Genomic DNA, 23,807 nt, shown 5'->3' with positions numbered 1-23,807 from the left:
ATTTTATTCACGCTGCTAGGCAGCCTGGATTCCATGGACTTAATTTTCACCTCAACGAAGGAACCAATCACAGAACGGAGGGGGGACAGCAAGACGATGACGACACAGCGAAGAGGTTATGAGCGACGTACAGGCGCATTTGATAGACAATCGTAGCGCCCAATAAACGGCTCTGGGCATTCGTAAACCACATTTCAAATATGAGAAAATGAACGTGTAGTTCCCAGACCCCATCTCAATGAGATGAGGTCTGACGTTAGCCAGGCTAGTATAGGTTCAATGTATTACACATTTGAATCGTCAGACTTTAAAAGTGCCTTCATGATGCAAGATCCTAGCAAGGGGAGTGCCAGCATTGTGTCATGGATTTGTTTTCTCATTACACACATTTGTGCATATGATGCAATATCATTACATATTTTCATCTTCCTTTTAATTCATGTCATTCCAGGAAAACAGTAGGCCAAATATTTACTTTTGAGTTATTGTTGACAAATATGTTGGTTGGTATTTTATTAAAACTATCCAAAATAAAAGAAAATAATCATATTAAAACAATTGAACATATCCTTAAGAGACATTTTGCATGTGTGATTACATTTGAAGACAACAGACACCCAATCTAATAAATGGAGTTGTCATTTATTCACGCTATAAGTATTTTTTTTTCCTCAAATGTGTTAATCATATGTTGCATTTCAGTGTAAAAATCATTCCTTACAAAGGTTTACAATTATGTCTAGCAATAATTCCAGAGGAATACAATATAATCTTTATTGTCATTGTAGAAATGACAATGGGAAACAGTGCTGCTGTACTCTATTGCAAAATGGGATGGGATGGCAGTGGAGCAGTCTGTTTGCTGTTCTGTGGGTCATTTCTGCATGCGTATCCTGTCAAAATGACCCGACGTACCCCTCGATGAGGGCAAGTCCACTGGATGCAGATGTGAGAAAAAAAGAAAAATAAGAATCTATCCATTCATGTATTATTGAGCAGCTCAGGGAAGAAAGCAAGGAACGGGTCTGGGCCCTGGTGAGTGCAAGAAGCGTGTTTTTTTTGTTTCTTTTAAAAAAAATAAATAAATAAATGAAAATGAACGTGCATTTTGAGAAATGGTCATACATTCACGACATGGCGGACCAGGCTCCACGGTCCAACCCCTCCAGCGCTTGCTCCGTCTCTGTGCCAGCCATCAGCCCTGGAACCTCCTCCATGACCTGGAAGTGTTCTCACAGTGGTTAGACTTGCCTTGGTAAGGTGAAAGGTGATTGATGAATTGAGCAAGAGCTTTGAATGTAAACCAGTCTAAAACAAACAAAAACTGTTAGCAGTCTTTCCAGAAAAAAGTCCTCCTCCCCCGTAGTGAAGTCTGATAAGTCATAAGCACTCTCTTACTGACTTTATATCGACTTTTTAAAGATACCGGTACTTCTTCAATGAGGAGCTGATATGTCCTAGTTTGGCATGGGCAACAGAATCGGTGGACAGGTGACAGACATGTCATCATTGGCAGAACACTTGCATTTTTCTGTTTTTTTTCCCTCATGCATTTTGTCTGACATATGCCATGGTTTGTATCCTGGAGCCCCATTTGGGTTAGCCTGCCGTGCCGGGAGAAGGAGACAGTGCCATGCTGACAGTCTGGGGGAGCTTGTGTGCCCATCTGAGGGCATTTGACAGATAATAAGCAGCTGTTCCATTTCCCAACCGGAGTGGGCTTTGGGAGAGGGACGGCACAGCTGCAGCAAGTGCTGCACTCAAAATTGCAAGATTGCGGTGGCTTCCATCCCGTTGGTATGAGTTTGACTTTGTTGCTCAGCACCACGTTTACTGGCACTGACTATCAGTAGCTTTCAGTGTTCAGCATCCCTTTATATTGGTGTTAGGCACAATCCAAGGTGTTTGCTAATCAGTGCAATGCCCTGAAAATGCCACAAAGGTTTTCACCTGAGAGACAGAAAAGTCCTCAAACTAGTCTCCCGTGAGCATCACATCCTCTCTTTTAGGTTCAGCAAAAGAGTTCTCTTAGACACTAACAATAATTTGTGTTCATCACACAGTACATTTCAAGTCCAGATCCTCCATTTATGTGTTCATTCGAATTAGAAATATTATGAAACAAAGATAACCAAACAGCATTATATAAAGTGGGAGGCATGACGTATTTGGAAAGTATAGACCTCAGTAAGGATGGCTTTGTGGTGAGCATCAAGGAGATGACACTCAACATTAACACTAGCCCATGCAACGCAGCTCCAAACAGTGATGACCAGACAGGGTGAAGGGAGGTCAATTAAAAAACAGGAATGGACTGTGCTTTTTTGTATTTAAATTAATGAGGGCATCAACATCCACCTCCATCAGGAACCCATGAGTTCCTCTGATGGGCTGACTAAACTGCCGGACAAAATGAGCCAATAAAGAAGCAGGTGAGACGGGGGCACCAGGCAGAAGTCACAGATAGCCGATCCAGTTGGTTTGCGCGTCTCCGAGTGCGAGTGCAGTGTTTGGTGCAGCAGAGGGGGTTGGACTGAGGGATTGGGCTCAGTGAGTGAACGTGGACATGGACGTCCTGTTCCTGCGGTTCCAGTTGAGGCTCGAATTGGTGCCGGCCTCGGCGGCGCCCTCTGCTGGCTCGTCGCGCTTGCGCAGCTTCGTGCTGAGCTGGATCAGGCACTGGTCCCAGTCCTCGGGCAGCAGGAGCATGAGGAAGCCCAGGCAGATGATGAAGACGGCGATGAGGCGCACCGTGTTGAACTGGATGTCACATGTGTACAGGTCCACCACTGTAGGGGCAGCACCACACATAGGCATTTGTCAAGGGTTAGTTCTCAACAATGGACATTTGTTCTGTCATCTGCTGTCAATATGAATACATCTTTAAATAGTTCACAATCCATTTTAAGATTCCCAATAGCATGGAACAAAGTGGGCTCTTTTACCCACATGAATCTTTGGCAAATTTGGGATTTAGGATGTCTGGCCAAGAGCCGTTTCCAATGTCCCTAAAACAGGGGCATGCAAATACAATTGCTTATCCGGTTTGGGCGTGTATTTCTTTGGAATTGAGTAAACAGCTGAATTTAAAACCTTCGTTTACAAGATTGTTACACATCTGAAATTATTTGGTAAGTTTAATGCACCAATTTAAGTCAATTTCACTGCTAGTTACGCCCTAGCTGGAAGTCGGAAGTCAATGAACCTTTTCCAGACCCATTCTCAATTAAAATTGAGAAGGTCTGCGTGCTAAACAGGCTAGGACATTCAGCAAATGTTTTAAAGTTTACCCACAAAAAATACTGATAAAATAACTTTTGATAGAATCATAGTGGGGCAGTTAAGCACGGAAATGTATCCCTTTGTGATAAAAGCATCACATTTTGTAGAGAACCTTGGATTTGGACCCTGGGGATCACGGCAGTCATTTTTAAAAATAGTCGACAAACTATGGAAGTGTGATCAGAGTTTGTGTAGTCAGAATTAAAAACCATTCAAGAATTTACATTTACTTTTAGTCATTTAGCTGACACTTTTATCTAAAGCAACTGACAGAGCTTTCAACCACATTATAATCAATAGGCCAAAACCATATGTGTTGTTTTTACATTATCTGTGCCTGAGGTTCCTAATTCAAGTCGAGTTCATAACTGAACAACAGAATCATAAAGTTAGTCTATGTATCTTGAAGTTCCTGTGACAAACTTAATGTATGCAGCTAATAAGGAAATATTTAGACGAAGTGAACTTCTCCCCACTGTGCAATGTAGAAAGGGAATTAAAACACACCTGACATCTGACCTAATGATGTCTTTGTGGTTCTTTGAGATATCTGTAAGTTCTGTTAAGGATTGGCATAGACAATAGGACTGGTTGCCTTTGTTGGTGCCAAAACGCCCCCTATAAATATTCAACATCAATATCAAGATATTTCACTTGTAAAAGATGAATTTGATTGATTTAAGGTAAAATATGTAACTGTATTAGTTAGCTTCTCCCTTTGTGAGTTTTACCAAATTTGATGCTTTTATCATACAATGAAAAAAATTATCTTAACTATCAGAGGATATCTACAGTGGTAAGAATGAGTTGCTTACATGCATTGACAGGGACACTGAGGACAATCCCAAGGGAAATCAATGTTGGGTATGTTATTGCAATACCAAAATTCACCAGGATGTTGAAAGCTGGGAGAGGGGAAACAACAAAAGGCAATCATAGTGTGCATAATCCTAGAGTCCTAGATATATGAAATATGAAACATAATGATGTTTTTAAAAATAATGCATGGGCAATCATCAAGTTTAGCTTTTCTTATTAATAGTTTGTCTCACCAACCACTGACATTACACTAAATGTTTCACTGTTGTCATTAAATGTTTCACTATGTTGTCACTGTTGTCAACATGTTTCACTGTTTATATGTAAATATAAACACTAAACTGTACTGTATAAACACTATACTTGAAACATTTAGGGTCGGTTTTCTGTGTCTGGATTAAGCCTAATCATAGACTAAAAGAAAATACTTTTAGTCTATGACCAGGCTTTGTTCATGTACGGGAAACTGGCCCTTAATGTCTTACCTAAAAGTAGACCTGCCACACCACACAAATACGCCCAGGGAATGTCACTGGGGGAACCAAAGTACTCCACGTGTGTGAAATAGAGGATGATGGGCACAAAGCTGATGAAGACGAAGTTGGCCCCGCCGATGATGCTCAGGAACAGCGCCGCCTCGCCGAACTTGGCGCTTCCCAGGACCAGCTTGAAGAGCACCTGTTTGAGGACACAGGCAAGCGGCTTGATGAAAGGCTCAAATCAATCCGGCACAGCAGCCGTAAATAAACAAGGCGCCGAGAAGGAAGGGAAGGACAAAGCAGCCAGCCAGGGTGTGTAGGCCAGCAGCGCTACTTTGCCTCTGAAACTCTGCCAGCTCTTTTTTTTGTTGTTTATCGCTTATTTGGCTCGAGAGCCAGCCCGGGCAGCAGTGCTGTTGACTGATAATGAAGCACTCGGTTTTGCCTCCTTTCCTGCTGGGTCCACATATTTTACCAGGGCGGAGATCTAGAAAGTTCTAAATCTCAACTGACACCATTATCAATAGGACTCAGGGAAGTGTTGATTAAATGGCCCAATTCCACTGTTTTCCTAAACTGAAATGTACTGTTTAATTTCAAGGTGCCACGCTTCAGCAAAGGATGCTCAGATCTTGGCTGAGAAAGGCATTAACTTTTGAGTGCATTATCATTAGGTTTGTATTGCTTTGTATTGCTCCTAGAGCCAGCTCCATTTACTGTAAATGGCTTCAGAAACAAACGACTGACCTGGGTATGAAACTCTGCCCCAGAATCCTAATTTCAACAAATTTCATAATTACATGTGATGCAAACAACGAACATCATAATAATATGAGCATAATAGATACAATTGAACAAAAGGTGAGTGTGTATGTTTCATTGCAGTAGGTGGGATCTACTCCATGGACAGAGAATGACTACGAGGAGGAGAGCAGAATTTCTCACATCCTTACTAGTGAGAACAACACACAATGCTCAGAGCAGAGCTCTTATGTAAATATAAACAATAAACTGCTGAGATGGGTTATTCGGTAGACTGTCCCAATTATCTCCCTGTGAATCTGACCCTCTGTGCATCATCTGAGCTGTATACATGCATCATTAGCCTATTAAACTATCAGCTTGATTGAGGCGCCTCAGCCAAAAGTTCTCAATTGTTTTGCTGCACTACAAACATTTCAGTAAATGAGACCTCAAGGACAGTCACTAAAGAGCACCCGCTTGGAACACAACAGAGCCATTAGCCTAATCACTTTCCTTTAGTGAGTAATGCAAACTGGTAAGCTCCGGGGGGGTACTGTAGGCTAGGCTTTGTGTAGCGCTCACAGAGCACATTCACCACAGACAGCATGAACAAACAGTGATTTATGGCACTGCAGTGTGGCAAGGGCCGAACACTGAAAAAAGCTAAGCGGATCCTACATTGAGGTTGTGATCTCACCTTGTAGAGGGCTGACATTGATGCAGAGGCGACCACCAGCGTGATCCCGATCACAGAGTGGCTGTGAAAGCCATCAGCGTATGTCATCATCACAATCCCTGCAATGGCCAAAATGGCTGCCACAATCTGCAAGGAGAGAAGAGAACGTGAGAAAGGGGAAGTGGAATAATAAAAGACTGAGGCACACAATGGAGGTTATTAAGAACTAAATTCCATCTTGACAGGAGATAAATGCCTGGAAAGCAGAATTTAATCACACCGCTTTGTGACATAATGAGACTCTCAAATAGTTTTGGCACTGAATGAGGTCCTGGAGAAATGGCAGAATGAATTGGATTAGAGGGGAATTGAAATAGAATCAAAGTTGAAATGCCAAAGAGTTGGGGAACAAAGCCACGAAATAGAGCATACATTCCATCAGGACTCAGTGTCCCAGGAGAAAGAGTTCCAGCCGCATCCATTCAGACAACATATGCATGATCTCAACCCAAATTCACCACCCTCTCCTTTCGCCTGACATCTAATAGTGCAATATCTGGGCCACTCCTCAACAACTGGTGACATTACCAATGTTCAGTATCATATGTACAAGCTTCTCAAGACACGGGCCTTTGAACTGCCAGTTTGGTTTTATTTTTCAGTGATTGAACACAACTCATAGAATCACAGGCCATTTTTGAAAGCATTGCTTGCTAGTTGTGTCTGACAACAAACCTGACAAACACAATTAGCTTGTGCATGTTACATACAGTATTAGTTATTTTCATTTTCCTTGAGACTTTAACTCTGTGCACGAATCTTATTATTATTACTGTGTATGAGTCTGATTTTGATTGATGTTGAGGGTAGATTGCTTGTCTGAGTGGGTGGGATGGGAGGGGTGGGGAGAGACTTTGATAAGCTAAGAGATTTTGATAAATGGAAAACCAGCAGGTGTCAAAGTCACATAGGTCATTGTAGACGACACTGCTGAACTTTTCAAAAATTCCCCGTTAGCGACCAGCAAAGTGTCCTTGAACATCTCAGAGATGGTAATAACGATGATCTGATAACCCTCAAAGCTGCATCGGTTATCCTCAAAGCCTCCTGGTAGGCTAGGAGTGGGGGCAATCGATTCCTTCACACTGTTTACATACTGGCAGCTTTTACACATCTCAGCATTGCTTACCGACTATAATAACACACTGAAACAAACAAATACACACACACACACACACACACACACACACAAAAAAAAAAAAACTTCAGACACATGTTTCCATGGGTTAAAGTGTCTATACACTTCCAGGTAAATGTGCGTACATTATTTCTACATAGGGTTGCAAAATTCCGGGAATTTTCAAAGTTGGAAACTTTCCATGGGAATTAACGTGAATATATGGGAATTAACAGGAATAAACGGGAATTAATGAGAATAAACTGGGAATTTGTAATATGTCTATAACAGGAAACTTAAATGTAATGGACAAAACCCCATCTTGCAGCATAATATTAGTTAAAACAACCTGATTTAATGCAATTTCAGTCAAATTTCTACCCTGCACATATGTCAATCACATGCACACAGCAATCGGCATAGGCTGCTAGACATAAAGGAAACCTATGGTGCATTCATATGCATGGGGAAATTTTTTTCCAACCAATTGGATTTTGTTGTTGAGTGGTGTGGTGTATCTTGGGCAGTTCAGTGTTGCTAGTTTAGCACGCTAGTAAACCATAGGCAGAGAATGGGATTCCCGCTAGCATGCTTGCTAGCTTTGTATGCTAAGCTAAGCAAAAATCCAAACATACAAATCATATTGCTTATTACGAAACAAAATGTTAATGTTTGTATATGAAATAGTTTGTATGAATGACCTAAAATGACATGTTAATTCTCATAAATTCCCATAATTTCCTTTAATTCCATGAAAGTTTCCAATTTGGAATATTTCCAAAATTCCCCAGCTTAACTTCCCATGGTAAGTTTCCGGAAATTTACCGGAATTTTCCGCCCCTTTGCAACCCTATTTCTACATTTGTATTTTTGTATGTGTGTGCGTCACTGAATGTCGTGGATGTGTGTGCATGCCTATATGCACCTATGCATGCATGTTTCTGTGTGTGGGTATGTGTTGTGTGTGTGTGTGGTGATGAATAGGAACGATCGGTTGCAAAGAGACTGGATTAGCAGTGCATTAGAGTGGTGTCAAGAAGACAAATGAGCTTTCTGCCTTTTCCCTTTTTTCCGCCAGGCAAGGAGTCTTGGAAATGTTGAGCAAAACAGCTCTCTCTCCAATCCCCCCACCCTCTCTCTCTTCACTCCCAACCCTCTCTCTCTCTCTCCACTCCCCCCACCCTCTCTCTCTATCTTTCCCTCTCTCTGTCTTTCTCCCTACCTCTCCTGCGCTTTCTCCACCACAGCCAGCCTGTCACTTGTACCCTTGTTCCTCTCATTTTGAGTGGATGAGGGTGAGCGGCAAGGGGCAGTTGGCTTTTTTCTGGGTCAGGGACCCTTAAGCCTTCTCTGGCACTTTCTGTTTGCCTTCCTCAACGCTTCCTCAGCAAACGCCTCAAGGTCGAGGGCCAGGCCGGGGAGGGGGGAGTGAAGAAATGGGCCAAGACTCGGCCCGGCTCCTTGCGTTGGTACTGTAGGCAACCTTCCATTTCCTTCTCCTAAAAATATCCCAAGCACTGCTGCACTCCTCCTTAAGCCCACCCTCCACCGCCGCTGCTGCGACAGAGCGAGCACTGGTCTGGTTCCTGTCTCCGCTCGTATCCGTTCCATTAACACACGTTTACTTCCTACGCTTCTTTGTTTTGGTACCTATTCAGAGAATGTATTTCCTTTCCAGCAGAGGAACGTTTCATCATCCAAGTGTTCTACTCAGACTCCAGTGCAGTTCTGTGCTTTCTACTCATCAGGCTAGGGCTGGCACAGGAGACCAAAAAGCACTCCATACATGGGATAAATGAGTTCAGAGAGCACATTTTTCTGTCTGCAAGTGGCTGCTATAATTTACATCTTATCTTGCCACCTTCTCCACTTCTCACCTTTATTGAAAAGGTTTTCTTAAAATACCTCCCAAAGACACACTATCTACTTTCTGTGTACCTCAGCAAGACAGAATATTGATAGTTGCGGGGGGGGGACTCTCCATCTCTCTCCTCTACTTAACATTTATCATTTGTACTCTCTCTATCTCTTTCTCTAATACCCATTCTCCCACTGTCTCTACTGTGATGGAAACTGCTGCAGACTTCAAAACAGCCAAGCTTACTGCAATTCCAATCATACAGCCAGAGAGAGAGAGAGAGAGAGAAAGGGAAAGAGAGAAACAGAGAGAGAGGAGTGAAAAGAAGGAGAGAGATAGAGAAAGAGAGAGAGAGGAGTGAGGAAAGAGAGAGATAGAGAAAGAGGGGGGCGGAGGGAAAGGAAGGAAATGAGGGAAAGAGAAAGGGAGAGCTAGAAGGAGAGGGAGAATAAAGAGACAAGGATATATAGAGAGAGAGAGAGAGAGAGAGAGAGAGAGAGAGAGGCTGCTGTTACCTGGGGCTTTCATCACATCATGGGGAGGAGAGTAAAAGAGAGCCATGGAGTAAAAGAGAGGGTGTGGGGTGAGAGATGGATGTGAGTGCTGAGGGAGGGGGGGCAGAGAGACTGGCAGGTTGAGACTCTCCACAGGGACCCTTCTGCAGTCCAGTACAGCCCAGCACTGACAGAGAGATCCTCTGGGTCTTCACATTCCCATGGGTCTCACTGTCTCCCTGCATGGATTACTCTGTAGTTACCTTAAGAGCTCTCTCTGGACTCATAGATCACTGAATGTCCGTTCACTATGACCAGAACCTAAACCCTAAGGGATCGATTGACTGTGACATACAAATTCTTGAAACATCACTTAGTATTTTACGCACAGCAGTATAATCATGCATGCTGCTAATAATGCTAGCTTGTTTATTTTGTAATATGTCAAGGATTTGTACACTGACACTCACTACTGAGAGGCCATACAAAAATATGGCAATATACCCATTCCCATATCCACTTACAGTTAATATGTCTTCCTAATGTGGCTGTTGTTAGTTTCCAACACAACAGTATTATCAATGCAATTATGGTAACATATGCAGTAGAAAGGTATAATGCTCAAAAAATACTTTCAAAATATGTAAAACATACTTGCCTTAAAATCCTCCAACAAATAGTCATGTGACACTCCTACCTGCCTCAGGCAATCAGAAACACATAGCCGTCTGGCGCGCTCCTCCAGGCAGGTGTGTGTGTGTGAGTGTATGTGTGTGTGTGTGTGTGTGTGTGTGTGGCGTGTGTGTGTGTGTGTGTGTGTGTGTGTGTGTGTGTGTGTGTGTGTGTGTGATGGAGAGGCAGGAGCTCGCCAGGCTAAGAACACCTAGTGCTTTTAAAAGTTTCAACAGAAGGTTAACAGCTGTCTGAGGACCATTAGTGGAGAAAATGGGCGGGGGATCTTAGGACAGCTGCCACAGAACAGGTAGGAGCTGTGCTGCAGTATAATACCTTCTGGCAGATTGAGGCACCCAGAGGCTTTGCAGACAGCCACAGTCAGAATAATAAACAGTCTGGCCCAAAGCATCAGTGGGGCTCCACAGAGAAGATACAAGACTTGACCTGTTGACCTGAAAACATCCCACATCTTGTTTTGAGAAAGCCATTGATTCTTAGGCTTAGGATCATGAGACCTGAAAACTAAATGACTTTGGTAGGGGCTAAAAGTACCATCTTATACTAAAAGTAAACCTGGAATTTGACATTCAATTGAGGTCCATTTAGAAAAAATATTACCTGGTATTGGTCAGCAACAATACGTAGCTGAATAAGTGGGGTCGTACCACATATTCAACTACATACCTACCCCAGAGCGGCTCTGACCTACCATTAAAGGTTGTATCAGCAATAGCGGGGATAGAGAGCTAGCTCACTACTCCCTCCCCCTCCCTCCCGTGCAATTGAAACTCTCCTAAATGCGCATCTTGTCGGTTAATGGTTGAAACACTTTATTTTGCTTTTGAGTGGTTGCGTTTTTTTTTTTTTTTTTCGGACTGCTGATGGGGCAGGCAGCTAGCGGATCGTTAGGAAAGATTAGATGAATATGATCATTTATGTTTGGGCCTGAAATCGCTGATACAACCTTTAACACACACACATACACACACTCACACACAGACACAGAGGTCCACACATCTCCTATCTGTCTCTTCAAATACCGGTCTGGTTTCTTTCTCCATACAAATCCCTTCCGCAGGGATTGCTTTACTTCCCTTTTTAAAACAAACCACTAAAAGTATGCATTAGTAGGATCTACTCTTGAGAGTCAGGATAGGCCTTTCATACAGAACCCCTCCTGGCTTTCCTTCAGGGCTGCTACCAAAAGCCTGTCCACCCATCTCTTTATAACTCCCCACATCTAGTAGTTTACTTCAAACACTATCTGAAGAGTTTAGTTACAAAACTTAATATCTCAATTTTTAAGAATATTAATAAGTCATATTATTTAATTGTGTATTTCTAACTGTGTTGTTTTGACTGAGTAAAGATAAATCAAATAACAATAACCCAATTACAGTTCCATTGATATTACCTAAAAAACAAACTAAATAAAAAAATGATTTATGAAAATTCATTAAAATGGAGGATATACTATAACATTTGGAAGCCAAACTTTTCATCTCATTACAGTCAAGAGAATATGCTGTAATGCAGCCCAAAATAGGCTACTCAAGAAACTGAGCAGCCTCTTGCTCCGACCTGTTCTAGAATCATCTAGAATCTAGAATCTAGAATTTGAAGTGAGCTATTCTACAGTAGAACCTATTTTGCAGAACCTATTATACAGAGCCGTGCTATGGCTACTGCTATTGTGTCTCACTGACATGGTTCTCATTTGGTGAATGAGCAGACTGTCTTGCAGTCTGCTACATGGATATAGTAGGAGAGAATGATAAATCACAGCTCCCATTTGTTTCAATGGCTGATGCTATGCAAGCTACTTCAGCTAAAGAAGTATAAAAAGACTCAGTATAGGTAAAGGTTTATTTGTGATTAATTTGAATATTAGGAGTTTGATGCATAAAATTGATTTGTTAAGAGCTTGGCTTTCTTATAATAAGCCCAGCGTTATCACACTTTCTGAAACATGGCTGAATAATGATATATCTGACGCAGATGTCAAACTTGATGGTTATACTCTGTATAGAGCAGACAGGTGTAATCGTGGTGGGGGAGTAGCCACCTATATCTCCTCTCACTTATCTTCTGAACTCATTATACCAAAAGAGAGAGCTGTACATTTTGAATGCTTATTTGTTAATATTGCTTTTCATGAAAACAAGCAGATAACCATAGGTAACATCTATAGACCTCCAAATTCTCCTGTTGAATCGACAAATTGCATTCTTGCTACTATTAATTTAGACATTAGACCATGCAAATAAGTTGATTTTACTGGGTGACTTCAATCGGAATTGGCTGGATCGTTCATCCTTTCATGAGAAAAATTTATTTAATGGTCTAAACCTTACTCAACTCATTACTGAGCCGACTAGGGTGGTTAACAAGTCTCTTCTGGATTGGATTTTGGTCACCCACCCAAATAGAATATCTCAATCTGGTCTACTACCAGATTGTTTTAGTGATCATTTAATTGTTTTTTGTGTTTGGAAAATAAGTCTACCACGACTGCCACCTAAAGTAATTAGGATAAGGCAGTACAAAAAACTGAACACAGAGGCTTTCATCCAAGACTTAATAAGCATTAATTGGTCCAGATTTCAATTGATCCCTTTTGTTGAAGACGCCTGGAACTTCTTTCTCTCTGAGGTTCTTAAAATCATAAACAAACATGCACCTTGGACTTCTGTTAAGGTTAAGGGTAGTCATTTACCCTGGATTGATGGTGATTTAATACATCTATTTAAACAGCGAGATAAAGCCTAGGCCAGTTACCACATAACAAAAGACGCTGCTGATTGGGCAGAATATAAGAAATTAAGAAATGCCTGTACAACCAAAACAAGAAATGCAAAATCGAATTACTATAAGCATTCTTTATCAGACGACTTTAAAAACCCTAAGCAATTCTGGAAGAAACTTAACTCTTTAATTAACAAAAAAAAACAATAGTCTTTCTGACAAACTTAGAGTGAACAATAATGTGATCACTGATCCTATTTCAATGGCCAATGCCCTCAATGAACATTTTTCCTCCATTTGTTGTTCTCAATCATCTGAGGTCACTTGTTCTAATGTACAGATACTGTGAACAACAGCTCATTTTCGTTTTCAACAATACATCCCTCTGAAGTCCAACAGGCAATATCAGAAATAAAATCTTCTAATGGAGCTGGTCCTGATGGTTTGGACATCAAGTTGATCAAACTTTCCTCTCACGTCCTAGAATTTCCACTCTGCCACTTATTCAATTTGTCACTCTCCACATGCTCAATTCCATTAATGTGGAAATTTGCAAAAGTAACACCACTACATAAAGGTGGTGATTCACTTAATGTCAACAATTATAGACCAATTTCCATAATCAGTAATGTAGCTAAAATATTTGAAAAGCTTATTTTAAGCAACTGTCTAAATAATGACTTCTCCCTCTTGACTCCAAATCAATCTGGATTTAGATCTAATCACTCTACAACAACTGCCCTTACAACATTTACCAATGATATTTTTTCAGCACAAGATAAAAACTGGTCTACTAGTGCAATTTTTATTGACCTCACTAAGGCATTTGACATGGTCAATCACTATATTCTGCTTGACAAACTTTATGCTATTGGTCTTTCCAAATCAGCTCTCTGGTTTAACTCATATCTTCATTACAGACGTCAAAGCGTGTCTTAATGATTCTCTTTCCCAACCTAGAATAATTGAAACGGGTGTCCCTCAGGGCTTTTCCCTAGGGCCGCTTTTATGTTCCATCTTTATAAATGATCTCCCAAAAATGAGCTTAGACTGTCAGATTCATCTACAGTATATGCAGATGATACAGTTATGTATACATCAAAACTCGATATATCTGAGATACAAAACTCACTTCAATCTGATTCGTATTCAAACATGGTTTTCTTCTAATCTGCTTCTGTTGAATAAAAAGAAGTCAGTGTTTCCCATACATTGACTAATCTGTGGCGGGTCGCAACAAAATAAAAATCGGCCGCCACAGATTAATATTCTATGTTTAATTTAATTTAATTTAAATTAAATATAAGGTCAAATCCTTGCATTGCTATTGAGCTGCGCTTTTTACGCACGCAGCCTTTCCTTGCCCCGCCCCGCTCTATCTCGTAACTGGCTGCCACTCCTCTGAACAAAATATTCACAATTGTTGAAGGATTGTTGTTGCCACATAGAAGCATTGCATAGAAGACGTCTGGCTAAATTGCTATTAAATCCGCTTAGCATCGTGACCATGCTGTGCAAATTTGTTCAAAACTGCTGCATTTAAGTGAACTCTGCTAAGGTCTTATCACAACATAGTAGGCTACATTGAAGAGACTAAACTAAGTTAAGTTATGAAATCAAGCAGTATCTCAAAGCTAACGTTAGAATAGGCCCTACTGTTTGGATGTCGAATTTAGCATGCTTAGCCAGCTGCTTGTCAATTTCGTTGAAGGGCTCATTTTATTGACTCTGACACTGAATGTTTGCAAAATCCCGATGTAAATGGAATTTTTTTTTTTTTTTCAAAATTCAAAAGTGCTTGTCCCAAGGAGAAGTACGAACCTTTATTTTAACTATGTAGAAAACGTTATGAATTGCATCCACACATCAGCAGCCTTTCAACTGTGTTACAATGGCAAGGGTTCCCTCAAACGTCAAACGTCTTAAAGTGACAGGCACTCAATTAGACCTATTCACTACCAAGATGATCTTAATACCCCCCTTAATTATTTACATACAAGCTGCAACTGTTTTCCTCTTGCCTGATAATTTCTTTATGTGTATATATTTGTGTATGTAGGCTATATGTATATGTGTGTATGTCTATATGTGTGTATATGTGTACATATATGTATGTCTTCATGAATGACCTTAACTGTTGAATACCTAATGGTTGGAATTGGGAGGGTATGGGTGGTTTTGGTGTGAGGGAGAGCTTTTGTCTTTTGTTCGTCTGTATGTATGTATGTTTGTATGTTCGTAATGTATGTTTTTCTTTCTGGAGGATGTTACATCTCAAGGGGTTTCCTCTTAATACATTTCAAATTTCAAATTTCAAAAATTTTTCAAAAACAACCACCAACGTCTTCTTTAATTTCCCTCAGTTTCGGCACCAAAACCACACCATATGACTACTAACCACAGCCCCAAAAAACCTCTTTGTGACTGCCCTTCTTTTCCTTTCTTCAAAGCACATCTCAAGACCTTTTTGTTTAATGATCACTTCTCCTCTACACCCAACACATAGCTTGTCTTTGTTGTATTGTTATTGTTTGTCTGTTGTTGTGTTTTCCTTCTACTATGTAAAGCGACCTTGGGTTTGAGAAAGGCGCTATGTAAAATAAAATAATAATAATTATTATTATTATTTACATTAGTACGTATATGATTGAAAATAATGCCTATGGGAAACAATCTCACTGACACCAACTACCTTCCGTGGCCTTGCTGAAGGCGACCCTCTAAAGGCCCAAAGCCTGGGCAGCTCCCCCAGTGCGCTCACCCGTACTCCCATGAAGCGGTCCCTCAGAACGATCCAGGAGAGCAGGAACACGAAGGCCTTGTTACAGCAGAAGAGGGCCGACACGTCCGTGGTGTTGATCTTGCGCAGCGCCTGCAGGTACAGGTAGTTGGTGAGCGTCCACAGGAGGCCGAAGGGAGCCACCTTGGTGAAGAAGACCTTGGCCGTCAGCCCATCATCCCCAAAGAACCGACAGCACTCCCTGCAAAAAGAGGGACAAGTAAGACATACAAAGCTACACACACACACATACACATATATACATGTTCAAATGTACGCACATACATACACATACATACACATCATTGATACACACACGTGATTGTCTTCAAGGAAAGAAACAATATTATCAACGTCAGTGAATGGTTCACTAATATTTCCGTTTGTAGTTCCGTTTTCAGCATGAAATATTGTTCTATTTCTCAGAAGTTCCACTTTGCCCTTTCTCAGCACACACCACGCTCCGCTCAGCAAATGTTCCTTCCTTTCAGTAATGACTGTTGGCTTGCAGAAATGTCTAAAACATCATCTTCTTAAACTCACTGGGGAGGTAGCCGTCAGCTACAGAGTGTAAAACATATTTTCATGTACACCAGCCATGGAATGGGTGACTCCAGATTTATTCCCATTAAAAGTGTATGCGTTGGGTTTTTTACATGTTCAGCATTTTTGTTTATGATAATATGAACAATGGCAATATGAAAACTCTGAATGTTACAGTGACTCTTACCAGGACACGCATTGCGAAAACGTGCATTCAAACAATAAAAAAAAATATTCAGCGGGTTAATTATACAAAATCAATAGTGAAACAAAAGCAGACTGCATTCAAATGACGTTGTTATTCATACCAATTCAACATTCTGCCTTGATACTGGATATATAGCGGATGCATTGATTCTCTCTCTCTCTCTCACACACACACACACACACACACACACGCTCGATGGTGTTTAAAGCCCCCACCATCGACTTCAAGGCAGCGCTGCGACCGTCGACTTCAAGGCCCCTAACCATAACCTTAACCCTAACCCTTCCCTAACCCTAGTGCCTTCCATGCAGCGCTGCCTGGAAGATGACATTGGGGGCTTTAAACACCAAGTAACCACACATGCACAGTCGCACACACACACACACACACACACACACACACACACACACACACACACACACACACACACACACACACACGGAGCAGCAGTCTCTTGGCTGCAGCCCATCAGTGGTTCTAGCGAGGACCAAATGAAGTGTGACAGCTTGGGAGAACCGGCAGAGAGCTCCCCTCTCACATGATGGCTTACTCTCAACTCTCAGCCAGGCTGTTGTCAGACATCCACACACATTCACCCATACTCCCAAACACAAACATCCCAGCATCCCAAACACCACCTCAGCAGCATGCAGGACCACCTCGGCCACCCTCTCAAACCCATCGACAGGCCACAGATGTATCCAGCCTCTGAAGTATCATAAACACTTCAGCTTTATGGCTTTGATTGGATTTCAACTGGCGTCTTCTTAACACACCACAATTTGATCATTGATCAGACTGTTTGGCCCTGATGGAATGTAGCCCTAAGCTTTTACTTTTGATCATGCCTTGTCATTCTTGTTGAGATACCAGGAAAGACACTAGTCTACATCAAGATTCCCTTCATTAAGAGTAGCCTAATTAATTGCAAAAGTTAACACAGACTACTGTGATTTATGTTAGTTAATTAGTGTTAGGTAATTGATGGATTATTCACATTAATATATGTATTTAAAGATCTTATTACATAATGTATATCTTAACTTTTGATAACTACCTTTACAAATCAACTTGAGTTAAAGCTGCTTCTAAAAAATAAAAGCAGGCAATGATGTGCTTTACTGTAGGTTGTGGAATATCAGTAACAATGTTTTCTAGTATCTACCAATTTTGATATCATACTATATTTTATCCACTGATCTAAAACATTACCATGTGACAAAGACTACAAGTCATTTCTTTAATGGAGATCCTACTCAGCACCTACAATGATAAATACGGTAATCGACCAGGGTCAGTGGGCAAAGTTGAGGTAGATTATTTCCTCATCAAGTTCCTCACTCTCTTAAAACTGCAAATTAGATTGTAAGGCAGTTCAATCCCATCCTCTGTTAAACCACAGTGCAGAAAAGCCTCGCTTGCTTCAGTTCATCAGAGCAAAGTGGTACACGGGAAGAGTGTGATGTGGAGCAGGGGCGTAGATTTGCGTGGGGACCGAAGGACGTGTCCACACCAATGTCAAATTACGACTGAAATGTCCCCACCAATATTCAGGTAGAAATGGGGGGGAAAGCGCTCACATGCGCTACACAAAGAGTTAAATAATTTCTCACTTCAGTGGTGCGGATCATCTCGTACAGATCTTGTAATGTGCAGTAGCCTATAAGGGTAAATCGCGCTGATTTGAAGTTACCTATAATAACTACCAGTGAGCCGCAGTCTCCTGCGCAGCGCTTCAGCTTCACTACAAGGCAAATGAAGTGCGTCCAAATTTACCCATTCTTCTGAACTCCTCGAGAAGTAGGCTACTCATCACACGTGTCACATGAAAGAGCCTTTTCTCAGCTTTTAAACGGTGCTAGCTAGCCACTATTTGCTGTGATAAACAGTTCACGAGAAAAATAACTTCAAGAGATTTAATAATTATTCTCTGCGCACATCTCCACATCCATTCCTCTCGGTGGAATATCGTAGGCCTACACACTCTTCACGCAACACACGACAAACCATATATCAGAATAAACAGCAGACCTTACCAAACACAAAGGTGTAATGCATTCCCGTGTATAGTTAGCTGTTCCAGAGTAATCCTGTTTTGAAATAAATTGTAGCAAAATTCAAAGTCTTTCGGCTTTAAGCATTTCTTAAAACTGAGCTGTGCTTAGATCGCCTAGATATCTGTAAAAATCAGAATCAGAGAATATACAGGCAGCTCACGGTTAAGAGTTTGTCAATGTAGCCTTAATGATTTCTTTTCACAAAATGCTAAGCATGCATGTATTTCAGTTTCTTAAATGGGTCAATGCATGATTTCATAACATACCAAATAGAAAATAAATGTTAAATATAGCCTACATATCTGTATTAAAATCAGATTATGTAGGCTACACAGTATAGTTAGATCAAGTTGGACTGTAGCACATTTTAATCATGGATAGTAGTTGGACAGTAGCACATCATTTTATATATCTATAGTGGCTGGTGAAAGAGTTGAGTTGTTTTTTTTTTTTTTTTTAGGGGTTAGTGGTGTCCCCACCAAAGCTCAGACCAAACCAACGCCCTTGATGTGGAGAGAGAGCTCAGAGGTCCTACTAGACCCAGAGCTGCACCAAGAGGGACTGCCTAAATTACTGATGCATTCATAAACAAACAAGTGGCTCCATCCTTCAGACTCATTAAGCAGAGAGGTCCATGAAACCCAGTATAAAGCAGTTTGGGGGATTGACTTGGTTGCTGTCAAGGAGGGCTGAGGGTGTGTCCCATTTACATGTAAACACACCAACCAAAACACTCCCTCAGCCAACACACCCACTTATCCACCCACACGAACAAGGCAAGCCACAAAACAGCGGCTCAGTGAATAGGAGGTCAGGCCCTTCATTTCATTACTGGAGCCTTGGACAAGGTCCCGGATCAATCACAATGACATCTGCGGTCTGTGCTTGCCACGGCACCACGGGATCAGGTGGACCCAGGCCAGCGGCCTCCCCCTGCTCACTATCCCCCCAGCACCGCTGCACTCTCCATTACTGATAAAGCTGGGCTGATGCGGAACAGGGAGTTCTGGGAGATCAACACCGACCAGCTAGTCCATCTCCTCAGCCACACAGGAACAGCACTGTAATGTGTGTGTGTGTGTGTGTGTGTGGGGGGGGGGGGGCATGTGCGAAACTCCTATGTACGACCAAGTTGTGATGAGTGAGCGTTTCTCCAAGCACTAGGCCTTCAGACAAAAATCAATGGAAAGGAACGAAAAAACTAGGTGAGTCATCGAATGTGGTCAGGAGTTTCACTGACGCAGCCATGCGAGGTCACCGGCAAGCTCGATGCCTCAACTAAAAAAATCCCCACAAAAAGTGAAACCAAAAAAGAGACCTCTTCCAAAGGCTTCTGTGGATCCGTCCCTATGACTGCGTTTGATCCGCTCTCCTCCCAGCCCTTCCCATCTCTCCCTCCTCTCTTAAGTCTCCCGTGCTGGTGCTGCCAGCTGCAATCTGAATAAGTACAAAGCACAAATCCCGCTCAGGATGCCGGGCACGTGGCTGCTCCTTGTGGATGCGGGAGTAGACAGCATGCACAGAGCTCTATCCCGGAGCTCCCTCCTTCTCTCCCTCCCTTTCTCTCTCTCTCCCTCTCTCCCCTGCATCGACCTCACAACTCCTACATACAGTAGAGACGGTGTGAGGTGCATCTTAAAAAGTGCAGGAACTCCCTCTTTCCCTCTCCGCCAGAGCAGCCCAGAACAGCCCAGGCCCACTACTAATCATGAGAAGAGATTCCGCACAGGAAGTCCCAGCCCCGTGCGTATTCCTAATACTATCATCGTGCCCTTGAGCCGCATCTGATAATGTCAAGGGCTATCTCGAAGCTGAACACTGCCCTTGAATGTCCTCCTGTCATTGCTATGGTCTCTCTGCCTAGGTACAGCTCTAGTTTAGCTGTTTTTCAAAAAGTAGTGTTATTTACATGTTGCAGTCTGGTATCTGATATTTTATTCAGAAAGTAAACCATTCTTGCAAGTGTTAATTTTTAATTAGCTTGGTACCTCGGAGTTAAAGCGTTCATTTGTGGAAAACTATTACCAATGTGCACAAACAAGGCTGAGATTTCTAGGTGATTAATGAAATGTTTTGCTGTGTATACACTCAACACATGGCCCAGAGACAGGTTTACACGCCAACGTGATCAACAGCAAGGTTTGGGGGCAGTATTAAATTGCAACAGCAAGGTTTGGGGGCAGTATTAAATTGCACTGGGTCTCTGTGCTCAGCTTTTCCCAGAGAGAACTACGCAACACACCTCAGTACAGTATGTAGACGTGTGATTAGCAAGACGATATTCACATAGTGCCACAAAAATGAGTCAAGCCAGATCATTTCCTGTGTTATACACTTAACTGAATGTTGAGGCTCAGATAAAAGCCTAGTGATTAAATGTATGCACTTATGAGATAAAAACCTAGATAAAAAGGTGTATTGATCAGATTAAAACCTAGTGTTTTAGTATAGGTTTTTGTCAAATCCCTTGGTTTGATTTTTTATCTTTTTACAGACAAGACAGTAGAGATTGACAGGACAGAGAGATAGGGGTCAGAATTCAACCCGTGTCCACATTTGCACATAGTCCCATATGTGGTCAGGCTGCTGCTGCTTGCTTCACAGCTGTGCTGCCCCACCACAATGTTTTCAGCACCAGCTTGAACAAGAGGCGTGGCACACCTGTCTTACCTGAACCTCTGCTTCGGTGTCTGCCTCTCCGGATTTTTGCACATGTGCCCGACGTAGTAGAGCGGGAAGAAGAGGCAGTTCCAGGTGGTGGCGAACCACGTGAGTGTGAAGGGCGCGTCGAACTGCTTGAACGTCAGCTTGGCCAGCTGAGTGGAGCCGGCCCAGGACGAGCACACGCACATCACCATGGCGATGCCCCACAGGGCCTTGCGCACCTGCAGCGCAGTCACCCGTACGCAGCAGTGCAGCCGCCGCTTGCCGGAGGAGCCTCCCTCTGTGCTGGTCCCCACCGTAGAGGCCTGGCCGTCCGACGTGCCCACCACATTCTCCCGCGGCCGGTCCTCTCCTGTGGCACACATACACACACACAGGAACACAGACAAGCACACATACACACACACACACACAGGGACACAGACAAGCACACATACACACACACACACACACACAGGGACACAGACAAGCACACATACACACACACACACACACACACACAGGGACACAGACAAGCACACATACACACAGATACACACAAACACCCACAAACAAAGAAAACCACACACACACAAAGAGAGAGCACTTAATCAATGAAACAGTCAGTGACAGCATTATTGCACAAACAGTGAAGTTTTCGATTGCTTCAGCTACAAGCCTGCTCTGTTCTTGTTTCTGTGTCCCAGTGAGGGTATCTTGTCTTGTTGCGTGTCTCTGCCCTGGCTCAGATTCTGCCCATTTCTTTTCCTGCTACTTTTCCGACGCACTAAAAATAGCCTCTCTCCTCTGGCTTAATTGAGCCAGAAAGTAATCAATCAGACCTCTGAGTCCCAAATCTGGTAATCAAGTACGGCAGCCTGCTTGCCCTGGAGAAGACGTCAGGAGAGAAGGAGGAGAAGAGAGAGGGAGCGCCTGCACTGCTCTAGAGGAGAGAGACGAGAGAGGCCACCTCTGCTGACTCGTCTGACAGGCAATGACAGTCTCTCCTTCGCCACTCGCTCCAGGCGTCCAAGATTTTCAGTTGTGTCACTTTTATGTGCCACAACGCCAGAGGTACCACACTAGCCCCCCCAAGTTTGTTATTTACCACTAGCTGGGAGAGGAGGCTAAAGTTCAGTCTCTCTAGAGAGAGAGAGAGAGAGAGAGAGAGAGCTGTTATATATTTACTCTATATTTACTATTATACATAATTATCATACTTGGCTCTTCTCATTCACAATCTACGCCTACTAGCTGCCACTTCTACTAGTATTCCGGCAACCAGAGTTGTTCACCACCCACCATGGGTTGAATTGACACTAATAATGTACTGTGTGTCAGAATACTGCCACAGGTTCCCCAGCTTCCCCTCCTTTCCTCGTTGTGATTATTTGTGAGGGATGCGTACCACAGCTGCCAGCACATAATGCAATGGCCACTCAAACAGGCTGGCCACTGACTCCGAAAGGGAGTAAAGTGCCCTGGTTACTGTAAGTGCCAAAGTAATTAAATGATCAATCACTTGTAAAGTAAAGTGTAAAGTTTCTGACTGTGTTGCCCTTATAAAACCCAATGCCGGTACTCTAATGGATTTTTGGATGTTCCCCAAGAGACTTACACTGTGACACAGGAGGGTATAGGAGACTCACGTGACAAATACTGTTAATTGAAGCCGTTAGTCTTCACTGTAAGTGGATTGCCATGTTTGGGAATCACATTTCCTTGTAATATGTGTAGAGAAATGCTCACTTTGTACTTGAACAGGTGACTGTGGTGGTGCCACACAGTCCTCCGTGAGACAGCATGAGAGCAGTACACATTAAGATGTCCATCCAGAGCATACTTTTTGTTTTTGTGTGTATGAAAATAATAAGTTGAACTTTGGGTGGCTGTCTGATTTTCATTATAAATGATCCTCTGCAGAGAAACTGTATTGGCATTTGGAAAGAAAGTGTAGTGTTCACACAGCAATAGTGTTCACCGAGATGAACCATAAGTGAGGGGTAACAATGAAAAATGAGATGTCAAACAAAAGTTACGCCTAGCAGCAAGTGTGTGTGTGTGTGTGTGTGTGTGTGAGAGAGTGTGTGTGTGTGCAACTGTGTGGACTAAGCAAGCAAAATGCAAAAAGACTAGCAAAGTACCGCTCTATTTCTGCAATAATATAGTGTATCCATTTGGAAACGATGATGCCATGCTAACCCATAATCACCAGTGCAGAAAGGATGAATAGCACAAAGCATTCCGTGTTTGATCAGACCTGTCTAAGCATGTAACATCAATGTTTGGATCTGTAAATTCTTTCCTTGTGTTAAGGTCCAAATAAAGGCATTAAAATGTGTGTGTGTGTGTGTGTGTGTGTGTGTGTGTGTGTGTGTGTGTGTGTGTGTGTGGTGTGTGCGCGTGTATGTGTGTGTGTGTGTGTGTGTGTGTGTGTGTGCATGCTTGTGTGTGTGTGTATAAAAAAGCACTGAGGACCCTAATGTTGATCCACCCTAATAGTATCACAAACAGACCCCTGTACCCGTCTTCTGCAGTGAGACTAATGCGATGTGAAGGCTGCCCTCCACTTCAGACCCCCTAATCTGTGAGTGGAGCTGCACCGCCTCCAGACACACATCTCCACAT

General features: G+C 42.5%; 1 protein-coding gene across 3 annotated transcripts in view; it reads right to left on the bottom strand.

Moving 5' to 3' along the window:
* Positions 1 to 513: 513 nt before the first annotated feature.
* slc35f3b (solute carrier family 35 member F3b) overlaps positions 514 to 23,807 on the bottom strand; it is a 71,023-nt gene continuing 47,729 nt past the window's right edge. For all 3 annotated transcript variants that reach the window (XM_048269430.1, XM_048269432.1, XM_048269431.1), the window contains 6 exons: positions 21,207 to 21,552; positions 15,711 to 15,930; positions 6,022 to 6,147; positions 4,587 to 4,779; positions 4,098 to 4,187; positions 514 to 2,789 (listed from right to left, as the gene is read on the bottom strand). In XM_048269430.1, the coding sequence (XP_048125387.1) occupies positions 2,548 to 2,789; positions 4,098 to 4,187; positions 4,587 to 4,779; positions 6,022 to 6,147; positions 15,711 to 15,930; positions 21,207 to 21,552 (1,217 nt within the window). In that variant the 3' untranslated portion in view covers positions 514 to 2,547. The remainder of the gene's footprint in view (positions 2,790 to 4,097; positions 4,188 to 4,586; positions 4,780 to 6,021; positions 6,148 to 15,710; positions 15,931 to 21,206; positions 21,553 to 23,807) is intronic.

Source organism: Alosa alosa, chromosome 18 (assembly GCF_017589495.1).
Source record: "Alosa alosa isolate M-15738 ecotype Scorff River chromosome 18, AALO_Geno_1.1, whole genome shotgun sequence".
Lineage (NCBI taxonomy): Eukaryota > Metazoa > Chordata > Actinopteri > Clupeiformes > Clupeidae > Alosa > Alosa alosa.
The sequence above is the reverse complement of the archived record's forward strand: the minus strand, read 5'-3'. Positions and strand labels throughout refer to the sequence as shown.